The 18,794-nt window shown below is 40.5% G+C and overlaps 1 protein-coding gene across 4 annotated transcripts in view; it reads left to right on the plus strand.

The window, feature by feature from the left end:
* The first annotated feature begins 11,005 nt into the window (after positions 1-11,005).
* Positions 11,006-18,794, plus strand: part of LOC122727897 (alpha-2-macroglobulin-like) — a 74,690-nt gene continuing 66,901 nt past the window's right edge. For all 4 annotated transcript variants that reach the window (XM_043965834.1, XM_043965835.1, XM_043965836.1 and 1 more), the window contains exons 1-2: positions 11,006-11,146; positions 13,430-13,616. In XM_043965834.1, the coding sequence (XP_043821769.1) occupies positions 11,070-11,146; positions 13,430-13,616 (264 nt within the window). In that variant the 5' untranslated portion in view covers positions 11,006-11,069. The remainder of the gene's footprint in view (positions 11,147-13,429; positions 13,617-18,794) is intronic.

Here is an 18,794-nt window from a genome sequence, read left to right on the forward strand (position 1 = left end):
TTGGCAAAGGGACTGGAGTAGTTTCCTATTTCCTTCTCTAGTTCATTTTTCTTTTTTTAAGTGAGGCAATTGGAGTTAAGTGACTTGCCCAGGGTCACACAGCTAGTAAGTGTTAAGTGTCTGAGGCTGGATTTGAACTCAGGTACTCCTGACACCAGGGCCAGTGCTCTATCCACTGCGCCACCTAGCTGCCCCTTCTCTAGCTCATTTTACAGATGAGGAAATTGAGGTAAACAGGCTTAAGTGACATGCCCAGGGTCACATAGCTAGTAAGTGTCTGAGGCCAGATTTGAACTCAGGAAAATGAGTCTTCCTGACTCTAGGTCCAGCACTTTATCCACTGTGCCATCTAGCTGCCCACCATAAGGGTCTTCTGTAAATGATCCAGGATGGATCCTAGGGCTACATTAATTTTTTTCTTCATCAAATCTTGCCATAATCCCTTATATTATTATATCAATTATACATAATCCTTTGCTATATCTTTATTTCCTTCCCCCATTTTCTTTAAAGGAAAAAGAGTGGGGGGAAGAAGAGTGAAACCAGCATTCAGTATTTTTATTTGGTACTCTCTGCCAACTGCCAAATCCAGGTTAGGCAAGCCAACCTAACTGAAGCAACAAGACAACCTGAAGGAGAGACAGGAGGCAACAAGGCAGGTCAAACCACCACCACCACCATCTTAACCCTTGTCTCTCCTTAGTCCGTGAACAAAGAACCTTACGAGTAGCATTGCGGAGAGGAAACTTCTTGCCTCTGAAGTCTTTGGCCTTGTCAAATAGTTCAACAACAGAAGCTGATAGATATTATTTTTATCTATGGAAATGAAATTTAAGAAGCATTACCATTATCTTTGTTTCTACCCTCTAAGGACCATGAGACTTTTCCATCTAATTTGCAGATGTGTTTTTGCTCCATTAGAGTATAAACTTCTTCTTCTTCTTCTTCTTCTTCTTCTTCTTCTTCTTCTTCTTCTTCTTCTTCTTCTTCTTCTTCTTCTTCTTCTTCTTCTTCTTCTTCTTCTTCTTCTTCTTCTTTTTTGCTGGGCAATTGGGGTTAAGTGAATTGCCCAGGGTCACACAACTAGTAAGTTGTCAAGTGTCTGAGGCCTGGATTTGAACTCAGGTCCTCCTGACTCTAGGGCCCATGCTCTATCCACTGCGCCACCTAGCTGCCCCTAAACTTCTTTGTTTGCTTTTGTTTTGTTTTTCGGGGCAATGAGGGTTAAGTGACTTGCCCAGAGTCACACAGCTAGTAAATGTCAAGTGTCTGAGGCCATATTTGAACTCAGGTCTTACTGAATCCAGGGCAGGTGCTTTATTCACTGTGCTACCTAGCTGCCCCAAATTATGTCTTTGCTTGTTTTCATTTTGGAATGGATTCAAGACTTAAGTTCTTCTAGTCCAACTACCTTTTTTTTTTTTTTTTGGCAAGGCAATGAGGGTTAAGTGACTTGCCCAGGGTCACACAGCTAGTAAGTGTCAAGCATCTGAGGCTGGATTTGAACTCAGGTCTTCCTGAATCCAGGGTGGTGCTTTATCCACTGTGCCACTTAGCTGCCCCTGCCCCTAAACTTCTTGAGAGTAGGTAATGTCTTGCTTTTCTATTTGTACCCCCAGCACTTAGCACAAAGAAAGTGTTTAATCAATGCTTCATTCATTCATTCACATGTCAGTGCAATCCAATTCCAATTTTCCCTCCCAACCCCTTCCTCTCACAGTCCATACTTAAATTTCTTATTTTTGCTCTTTTTTTCTTTTTGTATTCTGCCCTCTATATCTTTCCAACACCTCTCAAACCTACCTACCTACACATCCCTGGTCAGGGATCCTTTCCTTTTTTTTTCTGCCATTCCAATCTGACTTTTTTTGGTGGGTTTTTTTTTTTTTTTAAACCTTTCCTGGCCCTCAGGTTCCTGAGATCTCATCACCCAAAATCTATCCCACTTCTAGGCTTGAATAATGATATAATTTCATAACCATTTAGTTCAATTCGTATCTGACATTCCCAGTATAATATACCTGATAAGTGGTCCCACAGACTCTGCTTGAAGACCTCCAGGAAGTGGGAATGTACCACTTCAAGAGGCCTTCTACTTTTGGACAGCTCTCAAATTGCCAGGAATTTTTCCTGACATCAAACTTAAATTTTCTTTTTTATAACTTCCTCTCATTGTTCCTGGTTCTGTCTTCTATAGCCAAGCATAAATAAAACTAATCTCTTCTCCATTACACAACCCTTCAAATACTTGTATATGCGATCATTTCTCCCCTATGTTTTCTCTTCTCCAGGCTAAACAGTTCCATTTCCTTTACCTGGGTATTCATATGACACATACTCAAGGTCTGTCAACATTGTGGTAGTTCTCTTCTGTATACTCTCCAGTTTTTCAATGAATAATCTTTTCCTGTGTTTTTCCAGTAACCAGAAATATTATGTTCTTCCTCTCTCCTTTGTTAAGGTTTTTTGTTCATTAGTTTGTTTTTGTTTTGTTTTTTTTTCCACGTCTGTTTTTTCACTCCCCCCTGACTCTTAGAGTGTTTGGAACTCTGGCAGGACAATAGTTTCTCCCTCCCTTTTTTTTCATTGTCCAAATAGTTGCTTATCGATTTGCCCTTCTTAGTTCTTCCAATTTGTTTACCTTTCTTAAGTTTCTTTTGTCTGTTGGCTGTGTCTTTGGAAGGTTCTTTCCTGCTCTGATTTTCTCAAGGACAATGTCTGAAAGTGACTGATTCTGCTCAAAGTTCTTTTTTGTGTGTGTTTTGTTTTTGTAGGGCAATGAGGGTTAAGGGACTTGCCTAGGGTCACACAGCTAGTAAGTGTCAAGTGTCTGAGGCTGGATTTGAACTCAGGTACTCCTGAATCCAGAGCCGGTGCTTTATCCACTGCGCCACTTAGCTGCCCCTGATTCTGCTCAAAGTTCTTTTTAAAACTTCCTGTACAGTTATGTTTACCTTTGCAGGATAACTAATTTGCAGGATAACCTAGAGTGAGCTCTTTTCCTTTCTTTGTAATATGTGATATTATGATCTCTTTTATTTATGTTTGTTGAAAATAAAATAGTCCTTATCTAGTTGTTTTCCTTTGTATGTGAATTCTCACTTCCTAGCTATTTGAAAAAAAATTTTTTTTTGATTTGGGAATTCTGGGATTTAGAGTTCACAATTTGGGGGGGGGGCAGCTTGGTGGTACAGTGGATAGAGCACCAGTCCTGGAGTCAGGAGTACCTGAGTTCAAATCCGGCCTCAGACACTTGATACTTACTAGCTGTGTGACCCTGGGCAAGTCACTTAACCCCAATTGCCTCACTTAAAAAAAAAATAGAGTTCACAATTTGGAGCATGTTTTTGTATTTTTTTTTTTTTTGGCCTAGCAATGGGGAGTTAAGTGACTTGCCCAGGGTCACACAGCTAGTAAGTGTCAAGTGTCTGAGGCTGGATTTGAACTCAGGAACTCCTGAATCCAGGGCCGGTGCTTTATCCACTGCACCACCTAGCTGCCCCCCTGGAGTATGTTTTTATCTGAGATTTCTCTTTGATGTGGACCTGCAGATTCTACCCATTTGCCTCCTGTTTTAGGCTCTTCTGGGCAATTTTCTTTGATAATTTCTTGAAATATGATACTTGGGTTTTTTATTTCATTGTGTAATTTCAGGTAGTTTTCTGGGAGACTGATAATTCTTATATCATCTCTTTACATGCTGTTTTCTAAGTCTGTGGTTTTTTTTTTTGTCATAGACATCTCATACGACCTCTGTTTTTTCTGCCTCATGACTTTTTTCTGTTATTAATTCGTGTATTTTATCAAGGTGCTCATTTCTTTGTGAAGGCTTCCCAATTACCATTCTAAGTTATTTCATGCATTCCTTATGATTTTCTTCAGTTGTTTTTATTAGGCCTGCCAACCACTCAGATGAAATCTTGTAGCCATTTCATATTCTTTTCTGGAGGAGGAAGGACAATCAGCAAAAGAGACTATATAATGCTCATTCACTCAAGAATTGTAGACTTTGAAAGCTGATATAAATTGAGAGATCATCTAGTCAATCCTGTTTTACATCACTAATGAAAAATGAGTCCCCTTCAGATTAGGTGAAGTATCCAAGGTGATATAATTAGTGGCAGTGTAGGTATTAGAGTCCCCTTCTGACTTCCTGTCCAGTGCCCTTTCTAGTACACCGGCTATTTTACTCCCACTTAGAATTGCTCAATGCTTTGCAAACATCTCTCTTCTTAGAATTAGGTGTTATCATTTTTCTATACTAGAAACATGTTTGAAAATTCTCCTTTCACTAGGATTTTTGGAAGACTTGCTTTAAGTATTCAAATGTCTGTTTTTTACTGAAATATTGTGAAAATTTACACATCTAATAAGGTTGAGTAGGAAGAGAATTTTAGGTAATTTGGCAAGTTTTGAAGGACCTGATCAGAGAAAGGTAAACACAATTGATTTTCATCTGTCGCAGTGAAAATATTTTCATGCAATGCAACAGTTTGTTTAATTTCCTGTATTTATTTTAACAAACCAAAACAAATGAAAGACCATAGTCTAGTTTAAAAACCTCTCTGGATTTCAAGAGTCAATAGATTTGTTCATGTAAGGATCTTTGTTACTGACTCACATCCTCATAGATTATAATTTCCAGATAGATGCTCTTTTAGGATGTTCTTCCTGTTCTTAAAGGGAGACTGAACTGTTTGTTCTTAATCCTATTATTGGATAAGAATCAGGAAGTGAATGGGGGATATTTATGTAGTCTCACAGTGTTCTAGAACTGGGAAGGATATGAGACTTGATCTAGACCAGTGGTGTCAAACTCAAATAGAAACAGTGACCATTAAAGCATATATAAGTATCCTTATAGGCTACATATTGATCTAGAAAACCACATCTTAATATTATCCATGTTGTATTTTTATTTATTTTTAAAAATATTAACCAATTACATCCCCCTCCCCAGGGCAATGAGGGTTAAATGACTTGCCCAGGGTCACACAGCTAGTAAGTGTCATGTGTCTGAGGCTGGATTTGAACTCAGGTCCTCCTGAATCCAGGGCTGGTTCTCTATCCACTGTGCCACCTGGCTGCCCCCCAATTATATTTTCATCTGGCTCAGTCCATGATGGCATGCAGCCCTGTGTTTTGATATCCTTGATCTTACCCCATTTCTTCATTTTATAGGTAAGATGAGGAGGCAGCATGGTATAGTGAATGGAAAGCCAGACTTGAACTCAGGAAGATTTATGTTCACATCCTGCACCAACATAGGCTGGCTGTGTGACCAGAGACAATTCACTTAAAATCTCAATGGCATATGTAAATTTCTTATACTATAATTTGCAGAAGTTACTTAACAGGCCGTTTAGGTAGAGGGAGTTTTCTCACTGGAAGAAGAAAGGAAAAAGGAAAGAAAGGAAGGGAAAAGAAGAGGGGGGAGAGGGAAGAAGGAAGAAAGGAAGGAAAGAAAGAAGGAAAAGGGAAAGAAAGGGAAAATTTGACACCATTCATCTAGAGTAGGGCTTCTTAAACTTTTTCTACTCATGACCCCTTTTTGCCCAAGAAATTTTTACATGACCCAGGTTATCTAGCTATATAAAATAGGTATATGTAGCCTTTTACTGTTGCCAAATTTTTCAAGACCCCCCACATTCAGTTACTCAACTCCAATTTGGGTCACAACCCACAATTTGAGAAGCTTTGATGACCTCTAATATCCCTTTCGATTCTAGAACACTATCATTGTACGTGAATATATCCTGGATTCATCTACTGTTTCTTATCCGATAATAGGATAAGAACAAACTGTTCAGTCTCTCTTTAAGTTGTTCTTAAACATCCTAGAAGAACATCTGTATGGGAATTATAATCTATGAAGATGTGAATCATTAACAAAGGTCCTTATGTAAAAAGAAGGAAAGGAAGAAAAAGGAGAAGGGAAGGGAGGGGAAGGAGGAGCATTGATGAATCAGAAACTCTTTGTTCAAATCTCATCTCAGACACTTACTATTTGAAACCCTGAACAAGTCGCTTAACCTTACTAGACCTCAGTCAAATAGGATCCAAGAGTTAGATTAGATGGTTCCATTGTCCTACCCCCGCAAAAAATTTATTTCTCTGTTTTGTAGAATAATCAAAGGGTTATCAAATAAGGTTATCTTGGTGGTTACTTCTTTCAAGAAATTTGTTTAATATTAGAGATGGACAGCTAGGTGGAGCAGTGGATAGAGTGCTATGCCTGGAATCAGAAGGTCCTGGGTTCCAGTCTAGCCTCAGATACTTATTAGCTGTGTGACGCTGAACAGATCACTTAACCTTGTTTGTCTCAGTTTCCTCATCTATAAAATCAGTAAAACCACTCCATGATCTTTGCTAAGAAAACCCCAAATGGATTCACGGAGGGTCAGACAATGACTCAACAATATAGAAGACATCTTTCCGCCCCCCCCCCCCATAGGAGACATTTTGATGGAGGAGAGCCTTTGAAATGTCATGTTGCTCTACTGAATAAAATGCTTTTTTAAAAAACAGACAAAAAATAAGCAGAGTGGCATTATGTAATGCTACTTTCCTAATCTTGTGAATCATGTGATGGTATTGTGGGCTATTAGTGAGCTATTAGCTACCAAAGCTTCCTTTTCCCTCCTAACACCTTCATCTAGAATGCCTTAGATGCATGTGTGGATTATGTTCATTAAAATTTTATATCAATGGAGATGTAGAAAAATAAAATAGACTTTTTTTTTTTAAAGTAGATATGTGGGTTGGTAGTTATTGATGTTCTCTTAGTTTCCTTTTTTTGGTAATAAAACCTAAACATTTTTCCTGTGCCTTTAGTTACTCTCATTTCCCCTCTTCTTTAGCTACCTTGAGAACCAGTTCCTAAAAATTGCACCGTCTCCAGCATGAACCTTCTCTGTATCTACATGGTTTAATCTAACTGCTTTTTTTTATTCTTCAGTGCCATTTTGACTTTCACTTAGTACAACGGAAAGAGTTCTGAACTTGAAGTCATAAGATCTGAGTTCAAATCCCAATTCTGCCCCTTACTATTCATGTAAGTCACTTGACCTTTCTCAGCCTCAGTTTCCTCATTTTTGGAAAATGAGGAGGTTGGACTAGACGTCTTCTGGATTTACCTCCAGTTCCAGATCTATGATCCCAATGCCCTGTGTGCTCAGTGCTGGGTATACAAAGACAAAAATAAAACAATCCCTTCTCAAGGAGCTAACATCCTGCTTCCTCAAAAGGACAACCAAACCTCTGAGGTTTCAGTTCTCAATAATGAAAAAGAATATGGCATTACTGTATTTATAGACCTTTTCCATTTTTATCTATCATCTTCCTTCTAGTTTCATCATTAAATGCCCTCCAATTAACATATTTGAGGATCCTATGATTATTCAAATCAACCAAAGTAAGGGAAATATACAATCTCCAAAAGTGCTGTGCTCCATCACGTCAGAAATCGAGTCAAGAATTCTAGTTGAAGAAGGAACAACAGACATGGTAAAGTCCTCCAGACGCTCCCCTGCACCAGCTGACCTTATGCCAATTGCCTTTAAGAAATTGCAAAGTTCCTTTAATGACCTTAAGGTTCCCTCTAAAACAAAGGTCATCTTTTATTATCTTTTTTATTTTTTATTTTTTTTAGTGAGGCAATTGGGGTTAAGTGACTTGCCTAGGGTCACACAGCTAGCAAGTGTCAAGTGTCTGAGGCCGGACTTGAACTCAGGTACTCCCGACTCCAGGTCCGGTGCTCTATCCACTGCGCCACATAGCTGCCCCCAAAGGTCATCTTTTAAACAACACTCTTCCCTATGTATTGTATGGCCATCTGTGAGTCATAAGGCTTCCAAAGAATTAAAGTGCATATGCCCAATGGGCATGAGCAAGGTACTCCATGTTCCAAACAAGAAATTATCCAGCAGAAACAGGGTAAAGGGTGTCATCAAAGAAATGTATGATTAAAGGAAAAAAGAGAAGAAGAGTCGATCACATAGCAAGAGCTCCAGTGATGCCCTAAGAATGTCAAGAAAATGCAAAGAAGATACCCGGCATGTTTGAGGGACCCCCAAACTAATGGGATTACATGTGAGTTACCAGGGATAGGAAGGCTTAGATTGGAAAAAATGTCCATATCAAAAGAGGGTAAAATTTATTGAAGAACTATTTAAAATATTTTTATGTGTCTGTACATATTTGTATGCATATGTGTGCATGCATGTGTGTGTATGTGCTTATGTATGTGTATGTGTGTATGAATGAATGAATGTATGACCTTTGAGTGGCACTCTAGATAAAATGCCCAGCCTAGAGTAAGAAAGACTCACCTTCCTGAGTTCAAATGTGGCCTCAGATACTTACTAGCTGTATGACCTTGGACACTTAATCCTGTTTGCCTCAGTTTCCTCCTCTGTAAAATGAACTGGAGAAGGAAACGGCAAACCACTCCAATATCTTTGCCAAGAAAACTCCAAATGGGGTCACGAAGAGTCAGATGTGACTGAAGAACAACTGAACAACAAGTGCATGTATATATTAGTAGTGTTTTAATGGCAATGGCTTGAGAAATCAATTTTTTTATAGTTTTCTATCAGGTGACTTTCTAGTAAAAACTCGAGAGTGAGTATTCATAATCAAGCAAGCAAGATTTATGAAGTCCCTTCTTGGATGAGCCAGCCCCTGTTGCAGGTACTTGGAGGTACAAATATAATAAGCTGATTTAGGGGAAGATTACTCTGAGTTCCTGAGGACCATAAAGCTCCATGTAGATTTAAGTCATATGAATTTTGGCTAATGAGAGGCAGTCTGTGCCAAGCTGAAATAAACTAACTGCTTACATAGATCTGGTCATATCCAGTAAGTGAGCTGGAAGATGATTAATATGTAACCAGCAGAAATGTTCCCCATAATCTGTACTCTCAGAATTACACGTAACCTTAAAGCCTTGTTCTTTTGGAAGAAAAGTGGTGAAAGGTATAATTCAGCCATTACTTTAGAAAGGACATTTGAAAAGATAAAGGATTAAAGATGGGGAAGAGGGGGGAGAATTGGTTTCAGTGTCTGCCAAATTGCATAAAGAAAGTGGATATTTCCTCTATAAAATTTACTTAGGGTTGACCCACTGCATAATTTCAGTTGCTTTGAAATCCAAAATACATGCTTTCTGATTCTTTTTGGTTTTTTTGCAGGGCAATGAGGGTTAAGTGACTTGCCCAGGGTCACACAACTAGTAAGTGTCAAGTGTCTGAGGCTAGATTTGAACTCAGGTCCTCCTGAATCCAAGGCCAGTGCCCTATCCACTGTGCCACCTAGCTGCCCCCATGCTTTCTGATTCTTGCTGTGTCTTTACTTGGCTTTTGTCCTCCCTCCTCCTTTCTCTTGCATTACTTTTTTTTTTTTTTTGGTGAGGCAATTGGGGTTAAGTGACTTGCCCAGGGTCACACAGCTAGTAAGTGTTAAGTATCTGAGGCTGGATTTGAACTCAGGTCCTCCTGACTCCAGGGCTGGTGCTCTATCCACTGTGCCACCTAGCTGCCTCTCTTGCATTACCTTCTTTCCTCATTTGTTTCTCTCTTCTTTGGAGCACTGAATACTCCAAGTTGGACAGATCTATTATGGCTTAGGTGGTGCAGTAGACAGAGAATTGGACCAGAAGTCAGAAAGACCTGAGTTCAAATCCCATCTCAGGTATTTACTATCTTATAACCCTGAGCAAGTCACTTAACCTCTGTCTGTCTCAGGTTCCTCATAAGTAAAATGGAGGTGATAATTGCACCTACTTTCCAGGGTTGCTATCAGTATAAAATGAAATATCTGTAAAGTACTTTGCAACCTAGCCTATGTAAAGGCTATTATATATTATAATAAATTATATATGCAAAGTATACATATACAATCATGTATATTATAAGTAAACTGTGCTGAAACTTAGAGCAGACTTTCAGTTGTCCCTGTTTTTAATTACAAATAATAATAATGGGTCTTCCATATAATAGGTTTTCAATGAATGTTTTTCAGAGTCCCTTCACATTAAATCACACATCCTCAACCCAACCTTAAGCAGGGCTTTCATTTTATATGTGACTCCTAGTTCAAGTCTCTTTTCCCTACTTTGTCTTTTCTACCTTAAAGGAGGAGAGGGACTTGGTGAAATGATACGGCTGGGTATGTATGGGGGTGGGCATGGTACAGAGTTGAATTTCAGTCCATTTCTTATGTATTGATTGATCTATAGGATTTTAGGATTGAGTTAAAAGGACTTGGTGCAGATGGGAGAAAGTGTGTTTTCCTTGTTGTAGAAGATGATATGGGCAATTAGTTCTGGCTCTGGGCAAAATTATGAAGTAATCCATTTGTATATGATACCTTCCTTCCTTCCCCTACTCTTAATTGAAACCTACAGTAATCTGCTCTTGTGTACCAACCTCCTCCCCAAGCCTTGATTTCAACCAGTTCATATTTAATCCTTATTGGGGATTAGCTAAGAAATAACTATTATCTCTTATTAGGGCCTTTTGGGATAGCTAGGTGGCGCAGTGGATAGAGTCCCGGGGCTAGAGGTAAGAAAACATTTTCCTAGGTTCAAATCTGGCCTGAGACACCTACTTGCTGTGTGACCCTGGGCAAGTCACTTAATCCTATTTGCCTCAGTTCCGAACCACTCCAGTATCTCTGCCAAATAACATTTCTGATACTGTGCTGCATGGAAAGGGAGATGTTTTGATGTAATGGCAATGCCCCCTCAAACCAAGGTTTCCCCTCAGAATATTTCTGTTAGGAACCAGGGAAGAGAATCTAAAATTTTAGTCAGGCCAGAAAGAGTTGGCTCAATTTTGAATGTAGATGTTATCTCAGAAGCAGGCCCTGAATTTACCAAAAATTAGGCTTGGCTGCCATGAAGCAAACACAGAGAGCAATGACCCTTTGTGAGAGTCTAGAGTGTGTGGGCAGGGCTTCTTGTTTGCAGGAAGCAGTAGCATAAAACCCTGCGTATTTAGGAACAGTTCACAGAGCAAGGAGGAGGCAACGAGTCAGTCTGGCCATCCTGTCTTCCCCTTCCCAACACCATGGGGAAAGACTGGTTGTCTCATCTAGGTCTTGTCCTGTTGTTCCTCTCCTCAGTCACTGGAATCAATGGAGAACCGTAAGTTGTCTGAGAAAACTCTAGGTATTTACAAAGAAAAGAGCCAGCCTGGAAGGGAACCAGCAATTCACACTGCAGGCCCTGGCCCTGCCTTAAGCTTTTTCTTTTCCAAATCTCTTCTCTGCTTTTTTAGTTTCTCATTTGTATTTGCTTCTCTGGCCCTCCCGGCAATCTCTTTTCTTCTCTTTTGATGATCTGTTCACACTTTAAAAATCACTTCCTTTCTCTAGGGCCAAACTTAGACTGAAAAAAATATCTGAGGAGGGGCTTGGAGTGATATATAAGGGAGTTGGGAAAGCTTACTGCCTCCCAAACTCCCCCCCCCCCCCAGCTTGTCATTCTGTCTTTGGAAATTCATTCCTTTGGATTTAAGATACTGTCCCTCCAAGCACCCCCTCATACATATATTATATTTATCTATAGACGCATATAGATACATGTGTATCTACATATGCATAGATGCATATATATGTATGTGTGTATGTTTGGTTTTTTACAAAAATTCTCTCCCCAAGGGGTTATACAGTAAATCATGATCAGTTCTTAATACCTAATACGAAATTATTTTTTGGAACAGTTGCTGAGATGGAGGAAGCAAGGAAATGGGAGTTTTGGTAGGGAAAGTGATATTTTGGGGAGTATTGGCTACTTCCCTGGGAATAAAAGGCTTAGGTAGGGTGGTACAGCTGGCAAAATAAGGGGACTGGGCAACTGGGGGTACTAGGAAGAAGAAAGTGGAAGGGAAATCAAGGTAACATTTGCCTAATTCACATTTTGATCAGTTTCACTGAGCCTCCAGCCATTGTTAATTTTTGTCTCTTCCCAGTTTTAGGCCTTTCATTCTACTTTTTCTTCTTCTCCAGGTCTCAGGGGGTAGCCACATTCCTTTCTCCCAGCTGCAGCCATCATCAATAATCTACCTTTTTTTTTCTATATCCAGGACAAATGAAAATTCAGATGCAGCCTCCCAGTTAATCCCCTTATCTTATGTTCCAGAAGCAACCCAAGTCCTTTCACAACTGGGACAGGAGTTAGAAAATAGCAAATGTGGGGAAAGTTGCAAAATCATGTGCACTTTGAAAGTATTACAATATTAAGAATCCCATCTATTCATTAGACTATTCAGGGAAGGAGCTTCTTGTTCTATTAACTTTTGTCTTCCTTCTTGTATTGAAAGGCAGGCATTGATACCTGAGCTTGGTTCTTCAGCTCCTCCCTCACTTGTCCTTTCCCTATATTCTCCTCTACATCCCCAATATACATAAGGGGGAAGAAATGAAAACTATCTGAGGCCTAGTCCCTCATTATAACCAAGGAAAGTTAATTTCAGAATCCCCATTGAGTAGACTGCAGTCCCACATGGATTTGAGATACCTGTGAAGACAGGAAGAAGGCACTACTCATTTTTCTTATCAGTAAAATGAGGCAAACAATATCACATTATTGTGAGGAAAGCACTTTATAAACCTTAAAGAGCTATATGAGTTTAAGTTGTTGCTATCACCCTATGATCTCATATGTACTATGACCCTGGCAAAATAGAGAGTGGCCTGGGACCCCATGTTTGGGGGTAGGTGCCCAAAATGATATCAAGAATTTTCGTATCATAAAGGTGCAAATGCTCACATGACCAAGAGTATCAACAACCCTGGTGTCATACGTACTTTGTTTTATGAAATAGATATATTTCTGGGAAAGCTGTATATGATTTGAATTTTTAAACCAAATAAAATTTGATATGCTTCATTAACAACTGGCTTCTGAACAATACTTTCACTGTGTTGTTGCATTCACCCCTTAAGACATTCCTGTGAGGTAAGTGGTATGGATATTAGCAATCCCATTTTACTGATGAGGAAATTGGCACTGAGAAAGATTCTTGACTTTTCTAATGTCATACAATGAGGGTAGTTCTGGGGTTTGAACTCAAATCTTACTGACTCCTAGGCAAGCATACCTTCATGTTAGATAACTGCTTTCCCAGTTGAAAAGCTATGTAAAGTAAAAAAAAAACTTAATTGATTTTTGTGTGCATATAAATGTGTTAATTCAGATGTTTCCTTAAAGTGAGGTCTGAAGCCTACTTTGCATAGTATGTCCTTCCCCCGACAGAGAGTGATGGAGAAGGAAAGCAATTTCTTCTAGGATTTCACAGCCATCAGTCCAGCTTTTCAGAGCAGATGCCCTTTGTAGCTGTTGGTGGTAGCAGTGACTGTGAGGGAAACACAGTTATGGTGATAGCACAGGGTAGACAATGACTGGTTGGGCTTTTTCTCTTTTTAGTCACTACTTGGTCCTAGTCCCCTCTCTGCTTCATACCGAGATCACTGAAAAAGTGTGTCTGTTTCTGAGCAACTTGAATGAGACAGTGACTGCAAGTGCTACCTTGGAGTTCAACAGGCTTAATGGCAGTATCATACTCAGTCATCAGGTGGACAAGAAGGATGCAGTCCTCTGCCTGCCTTTCACTGTGAGTACCACTCATCCCATCCTGTCTGATTTACTACAGTGCCCCCGGGGTTGGTCTCTATAATAAATGGGGACTAGTCCTTCTGGAAGGGTGGGAAGATCTGTTTTCTTTCCACAGGGAATGCCTTGGAAGAATGGTCATATTGTTCTTTTTTTTTTTTTGGTGGGGCAATTGGGGTTAAGTGACTTGCCCAGGGTCACACAGCTAGTAAGTGTCAAGTGTCTGAGGCTGGATTTGAACCCAGGTCCTCCTGAATCCAGGACCGGTGCTCTATCCACTGTGCCACCTAGCTGCCCCAAGTCATATTGTTCTTAACTAAGAAATGGGGCAGGGAAAGTTGGGAGGTCCAATTTCATTCATAATTACTAATAGTTGACACTGGGTATCTGTCGCTGACTTCCCAATCAGAAAATTAGTTCGTGTTGACATTTAGGAAGGGCCTTTCCAAGTGAGATACAGCTATTTTGCTGGACAATGTCAAATTTAAGAAAATGACTTGCTAACACCTGGTGTCAAAGACACATGTGGCACAGACATCTGTACTACCTTGGATTGTTGGCTTCTGTGTGCTGACATAGGTTAAAAATCAGGGTCTGGATGAACTCAGAGTGAAATATCTCAGCCACCAAGCAGTGCTCTCTTGGGACTTGATCCACAGATTCAGTCTGCAGCTGCTTCCTATTGGCTGAAGGATGCTTGCACAAGTTAAACATTTATTATGAGGCTCCACAGTTCCTGATGGCCACTGGAGAGTGGGCATGCATGCAGAAGTCCAAGCTGTCCCTCGTGCCATGATAGCACTGTCTTTTGTCTTTGACCCATTAGTGGCTCACCTTGAGTCTAGTTTAGGGATAGCATATTGATAAAATTTTAATATATGCCATTTACTGCATTTATATTTTTCCTCAACCCTCACTCCTTTTGGGTAAATCACTCTCCCAGATCTCTTGCCTCAGGACCCATAGATTTTGATGCACAATATGCAATTGTGACAGGTTTATATTATACATAGAACAAAATTAAAAAAAAACTCTTCCACTAAAATAGAGACAGTTATTTTTATTTTTTATTTTTTGCAGGACAATTGGGGTTAAGCGACTTGCCCAGGGTCACACCGCTAGTAAGTGTCAAGTGTCTGAGGCCGGATTTGAACTCAGGTCCTCCTGACTCCAAGGCCGGTGCTCTATTCACTGTAACACCTAGCTGTCCCTAAACAGAGTCAGTTATGACTCACTGTTCCCCCAACCCCTGTCATACTTGCTTTTCTCTGATCTTCAGTGCAGATGAGAAAAGTTCCTGAGCACTTGAACCCATGTATCATACAAAGAAATGAAAAGGGATGACTTTTACGCTATCTCAGTCTCAGGCATAAAGAAATGCAGGCAAGGACATAACTCTCCCTCCCATTTTGCTCTCCTAATTCTAGGATGGGATTTTTTTTTAGTCATTTGTAGTTCTTACGAACTCTGTGTGACACTGGCTGTGATGTCCACTCCTTCATGTTCTTGGCATTGCTTACCTGATAGCTCCCAGAAGCACAAATGGGAAGAAGCTGTCCTAAACCCAGATGATGTCTCCAGTCCTGTCATGTACCTCTGACTCCAGCCCCTTTCCTGTTGTAAAGGGATTGCTCATTGAAACTCCAGAGCTGGGGGCAGCTAGGTGGCACAGTGGATAAAACACCAGCCCTGGAGTCAAGAATACTTGAGTTCAAATCCGGCCTGAGACACTTGACACTTACTAGCTGTGTGACCCTGGGCAAGTCACTTAATCCCCATTGCCCCACAAAAAAAGAAAGAAAGAAAAAAGAAACTCCAGAGCAGCAACCTCATTTCCAGTGGGGGGAAGTCTCCCCCAGAATTTGTTCTGCCAAGCCTCCCTTCTCCACTCTGTGAATCACTTCTCTGGCTCTGGGAGGGGAGGGTCTTTATAGAGGAAGATAAACTGGCAAGGTTCACCCAGACTACTGTAGGAATAGGAATCTTGAAATCATTGTATGTATCCATGAGGGAGAGATGGAGAGAAAGCTAGGCAGGCAACAGTATAGTAATGTTGGGGACGGTACACCAGAAAGCTCACTGGGTTTGGAGTAAGAGCTCAGGGTCTTGAATCCCCATTTTGCTACTTATTACCTTCATGATCTTGAGGATTTCATTTAAATCTCCTGGGTTTCAGTTCCTTCACCCATAAAATGAAGGGACTATAATACATGATCTATAAGGTCCTTTCCAGCTTTAATCCATGATTTTATGTTTAAATGCATACAGATAGACACACCCATCTCTCTACAAAGTACTATCCCGACAACTCATCATGATAGGGTGACGACTCTAGATTTTTTTTTTTGTTTTTGTTTGGTTTTTGGGTTTTGGGTTTTTTTTGAGGGGCAATGGGGGTTAAGTGACTTGCCCAGGGTCACACAGCTAGTAAGTGTCAAGTGTCAAGTCTCCAAGGCTGGATTTGAACTCAGGTACTCCTGAATCCAGGGCCAGCGCTTTAACCACTGCTCCATCTAGCTGCCCCACGACTCTAGATTTTTGAAGGCCATTTCAGCAGAGCAAAACTACTGAAAGGTTCTATCATGCTGCTGACACTTTGTCCCAGCAATAGAAAATGTGTTTTCTGAAGGTCAGTGTAAGTACAGTACAGATGCTCATCCTGAGTAAGCTAGTCGTGCTATGGGATGACTTATTTGGCTATTGCACCCCAATCAACAAGCATTTATTGAGTGCTTACTATGTTCCAGGCACTGTGCTAAGCACCAGGGGATACCAATGCAAGATAAATAAAAAGTCCCTGCTCTCAAGCATCTCAGATTCTCAGATAGGGCATTAAGCACTTGACAAATGAGACTTGAAAGAAGATAGGAAAATCAGGTGGCGATGAAGAGGGAGAAAATGCCAGGCATGGGTGATAGCCAGTGAAAATACCTGGAGTCAGGGGCAGCTAAGTGGAGCAGTGGATAGAGCACTGGCCCTGGAGTCAGGAGGACCTGAGTTCAAATCTGACCTCAGACACTTAACACTTACTAGCTGTGTGACCCTGGGCAAGTCACTTAACCTCAATTGCCTCACCAAAAAGAAAAGAAAAAAAGAAAAAAGAAAATAACTGGAGTCTGTCAATGGAATGTCTTGTTTGAGGAATAGGAAGGAAGCAGCTGTCACCAGGTCACAAAGTATGTGTAAGAAGACTAGAAAAGTGGGGGGGGGGAGGGAGGTCAGGTCATGCAAGGCTTTAAAAGCCAAAAAGGATTTTATATTTAATCTTGGAGGTAATAGGGAGCCACTAGAGTTTGTAGAATGGGGCGGGGTGGGGAGAGGAGTGACATGACCAAACCTGCATTAGGAAGATTGGTTGGAAAGCAGAGTGTAGGATGGACTTGGGAAGGAGAAATGGGGCAGGAGGAGCAGCCTAGCTTAAGCTTAAGGGGGTGAGGGCCTGTGCTGTGGAAGTGACAGACCTTTGGCTATAGAAAACTACAAAGTGGTCTGCAGAGGCAGCGGCAGCTCCCTTCCACTCCTTTAGGGGAGAAGGGTGAAAGGGGGGTCAGAGAGTGCTAAGAATGAGAGTTTTTAGAATGTCTATTAATGCGAATGTAAGTATTATTCCTGATTCGGTGAGATCCTTGCCCAGGGATCAATGAATCCAAATACCACTGAACCATATCTACAAACATTTTTGATATCACCAAAATTTAAGATAAGGAATTTTCACTGAAGTAGGAGGATGGAGCATGGATTCTCTTTGGAAGGACAAAGAAAGGAACTGAAAGATTTAGTTATATCACGTGCTCTATCATTTCATGGAACATTTACTCATCTCCCCTTGAGGTGCTCATAATAAGCATAAGAAAGAAGTCCAAGTGGAAAGAACAAAACATCCCAAACTAAACACTGTGCAATTATAGTGACCAAGCGTGGTCCCAAAGAAGAACCATTAACTGGTCCAATCCCTCTGGAAAGCATTTTAAAATTAGGCTTAAAAAGTGACAAAAATGCTATTGCTGACCAAGAGATCTCATTGATAAGGATATAACCCCAAGGAATTAAAAGATAGAAAAGCAAGATCTCATCTATGCCATAATATTTACAGCAGTACTTTTTGTGGTAACAAGGGAACAGGGAACAAAAGTGGTTAGCTGCCCAGCAGATTGAAAAATAGCCAAGCAAATAGTGGTTCATGAATGTAGTTGGATATTATGTACCATAAAAATGATGAATATAAAGAATGTAAAGTATAGGGACAAAGGCTGTCTAATATAAGTGTGTAGATTATACATGTATATCCACATGGACATATATGTATGTGGTTTTGTTTGTATAGAAGCTTATACAGACATATATATGACGTAGTTCACTGATGGCATAGATATGATCTGGGATCTAGTCCAACTTGGCAGAAAGAAGGTCCATTCCCATGCTAGCAGCATCCTAGCTGATAGAAGTAGGGAAGAACAGGCAAAATCTAGGAACTCTGAGGCAGGACAATCTCTCCTATATCCAGGAGGACTTGAATTTTGTCTCTCTGCAGCCCTTCAAATATCTTTGACTGGGGGTATGATAGGTTCAAAATGAAAGCCACTTTCTTGATTGCTATTATAAAGAAGGGTGACCCTTATCTTACATTAGCCAGCTTGCAGGAAAGATCATTGTGAATGGCAAATATCCAGGGAACCCATTTTTCTCAGTAAAACCACAAACAGAAATTGGAGACATTCTCCTGACTAGAACTGCTCAAAGAATACACAATAGCAAGAGAGCTCTTGGACTGGGAGGGTGGCACTAAACACCTTAGTTAAACTGAGGAGAGGGGGAATGATCTCACTAAAGGGGTGGATGTGAGAGTTACCGTCTTAGTAGTCTCCATAGGGTTTAAGCTATAAAAATTGAGAGACCTAATGGATGACAGCTTCTTCATATGTGTAAGTAAGTGACCAAAGGTAGGAAAACTGAAGATATTTGGGGATGACTAGCAGTCCAGTTTTCTGAATATAGTTTTTTGGGTGGTGGGGAAACAAAGTCACTCAGTCAGTCAAACTTTTATTAAGAGTGACAGCAGGGGGGGGCAGCTAGGTAGCATAGTGGATAAAGCACGGATCCTGGATTCAGGAGGACCTGAGTTCAAATCCAGCCTCAGACAGTTGACACTTACTAGCTGTGTGACCCTGAGCAAGTCACT

Source organism: Dromiciops gliroides, chromosome 5, assembly GCF_019393635.1.
Source record: "Dromiciops gliroides isolate mDroGli1 chromosome 5, mDroGli1.pri, whole genome shotgun sequence".
Taxonomy (NCBI): domain Eukaryota; kingdom Metazoa; phylum Chordata; class Mammalia; order Microbiotheria; family Microbiotheriidae; genus Dromiciops; species Dromiciops gliroides.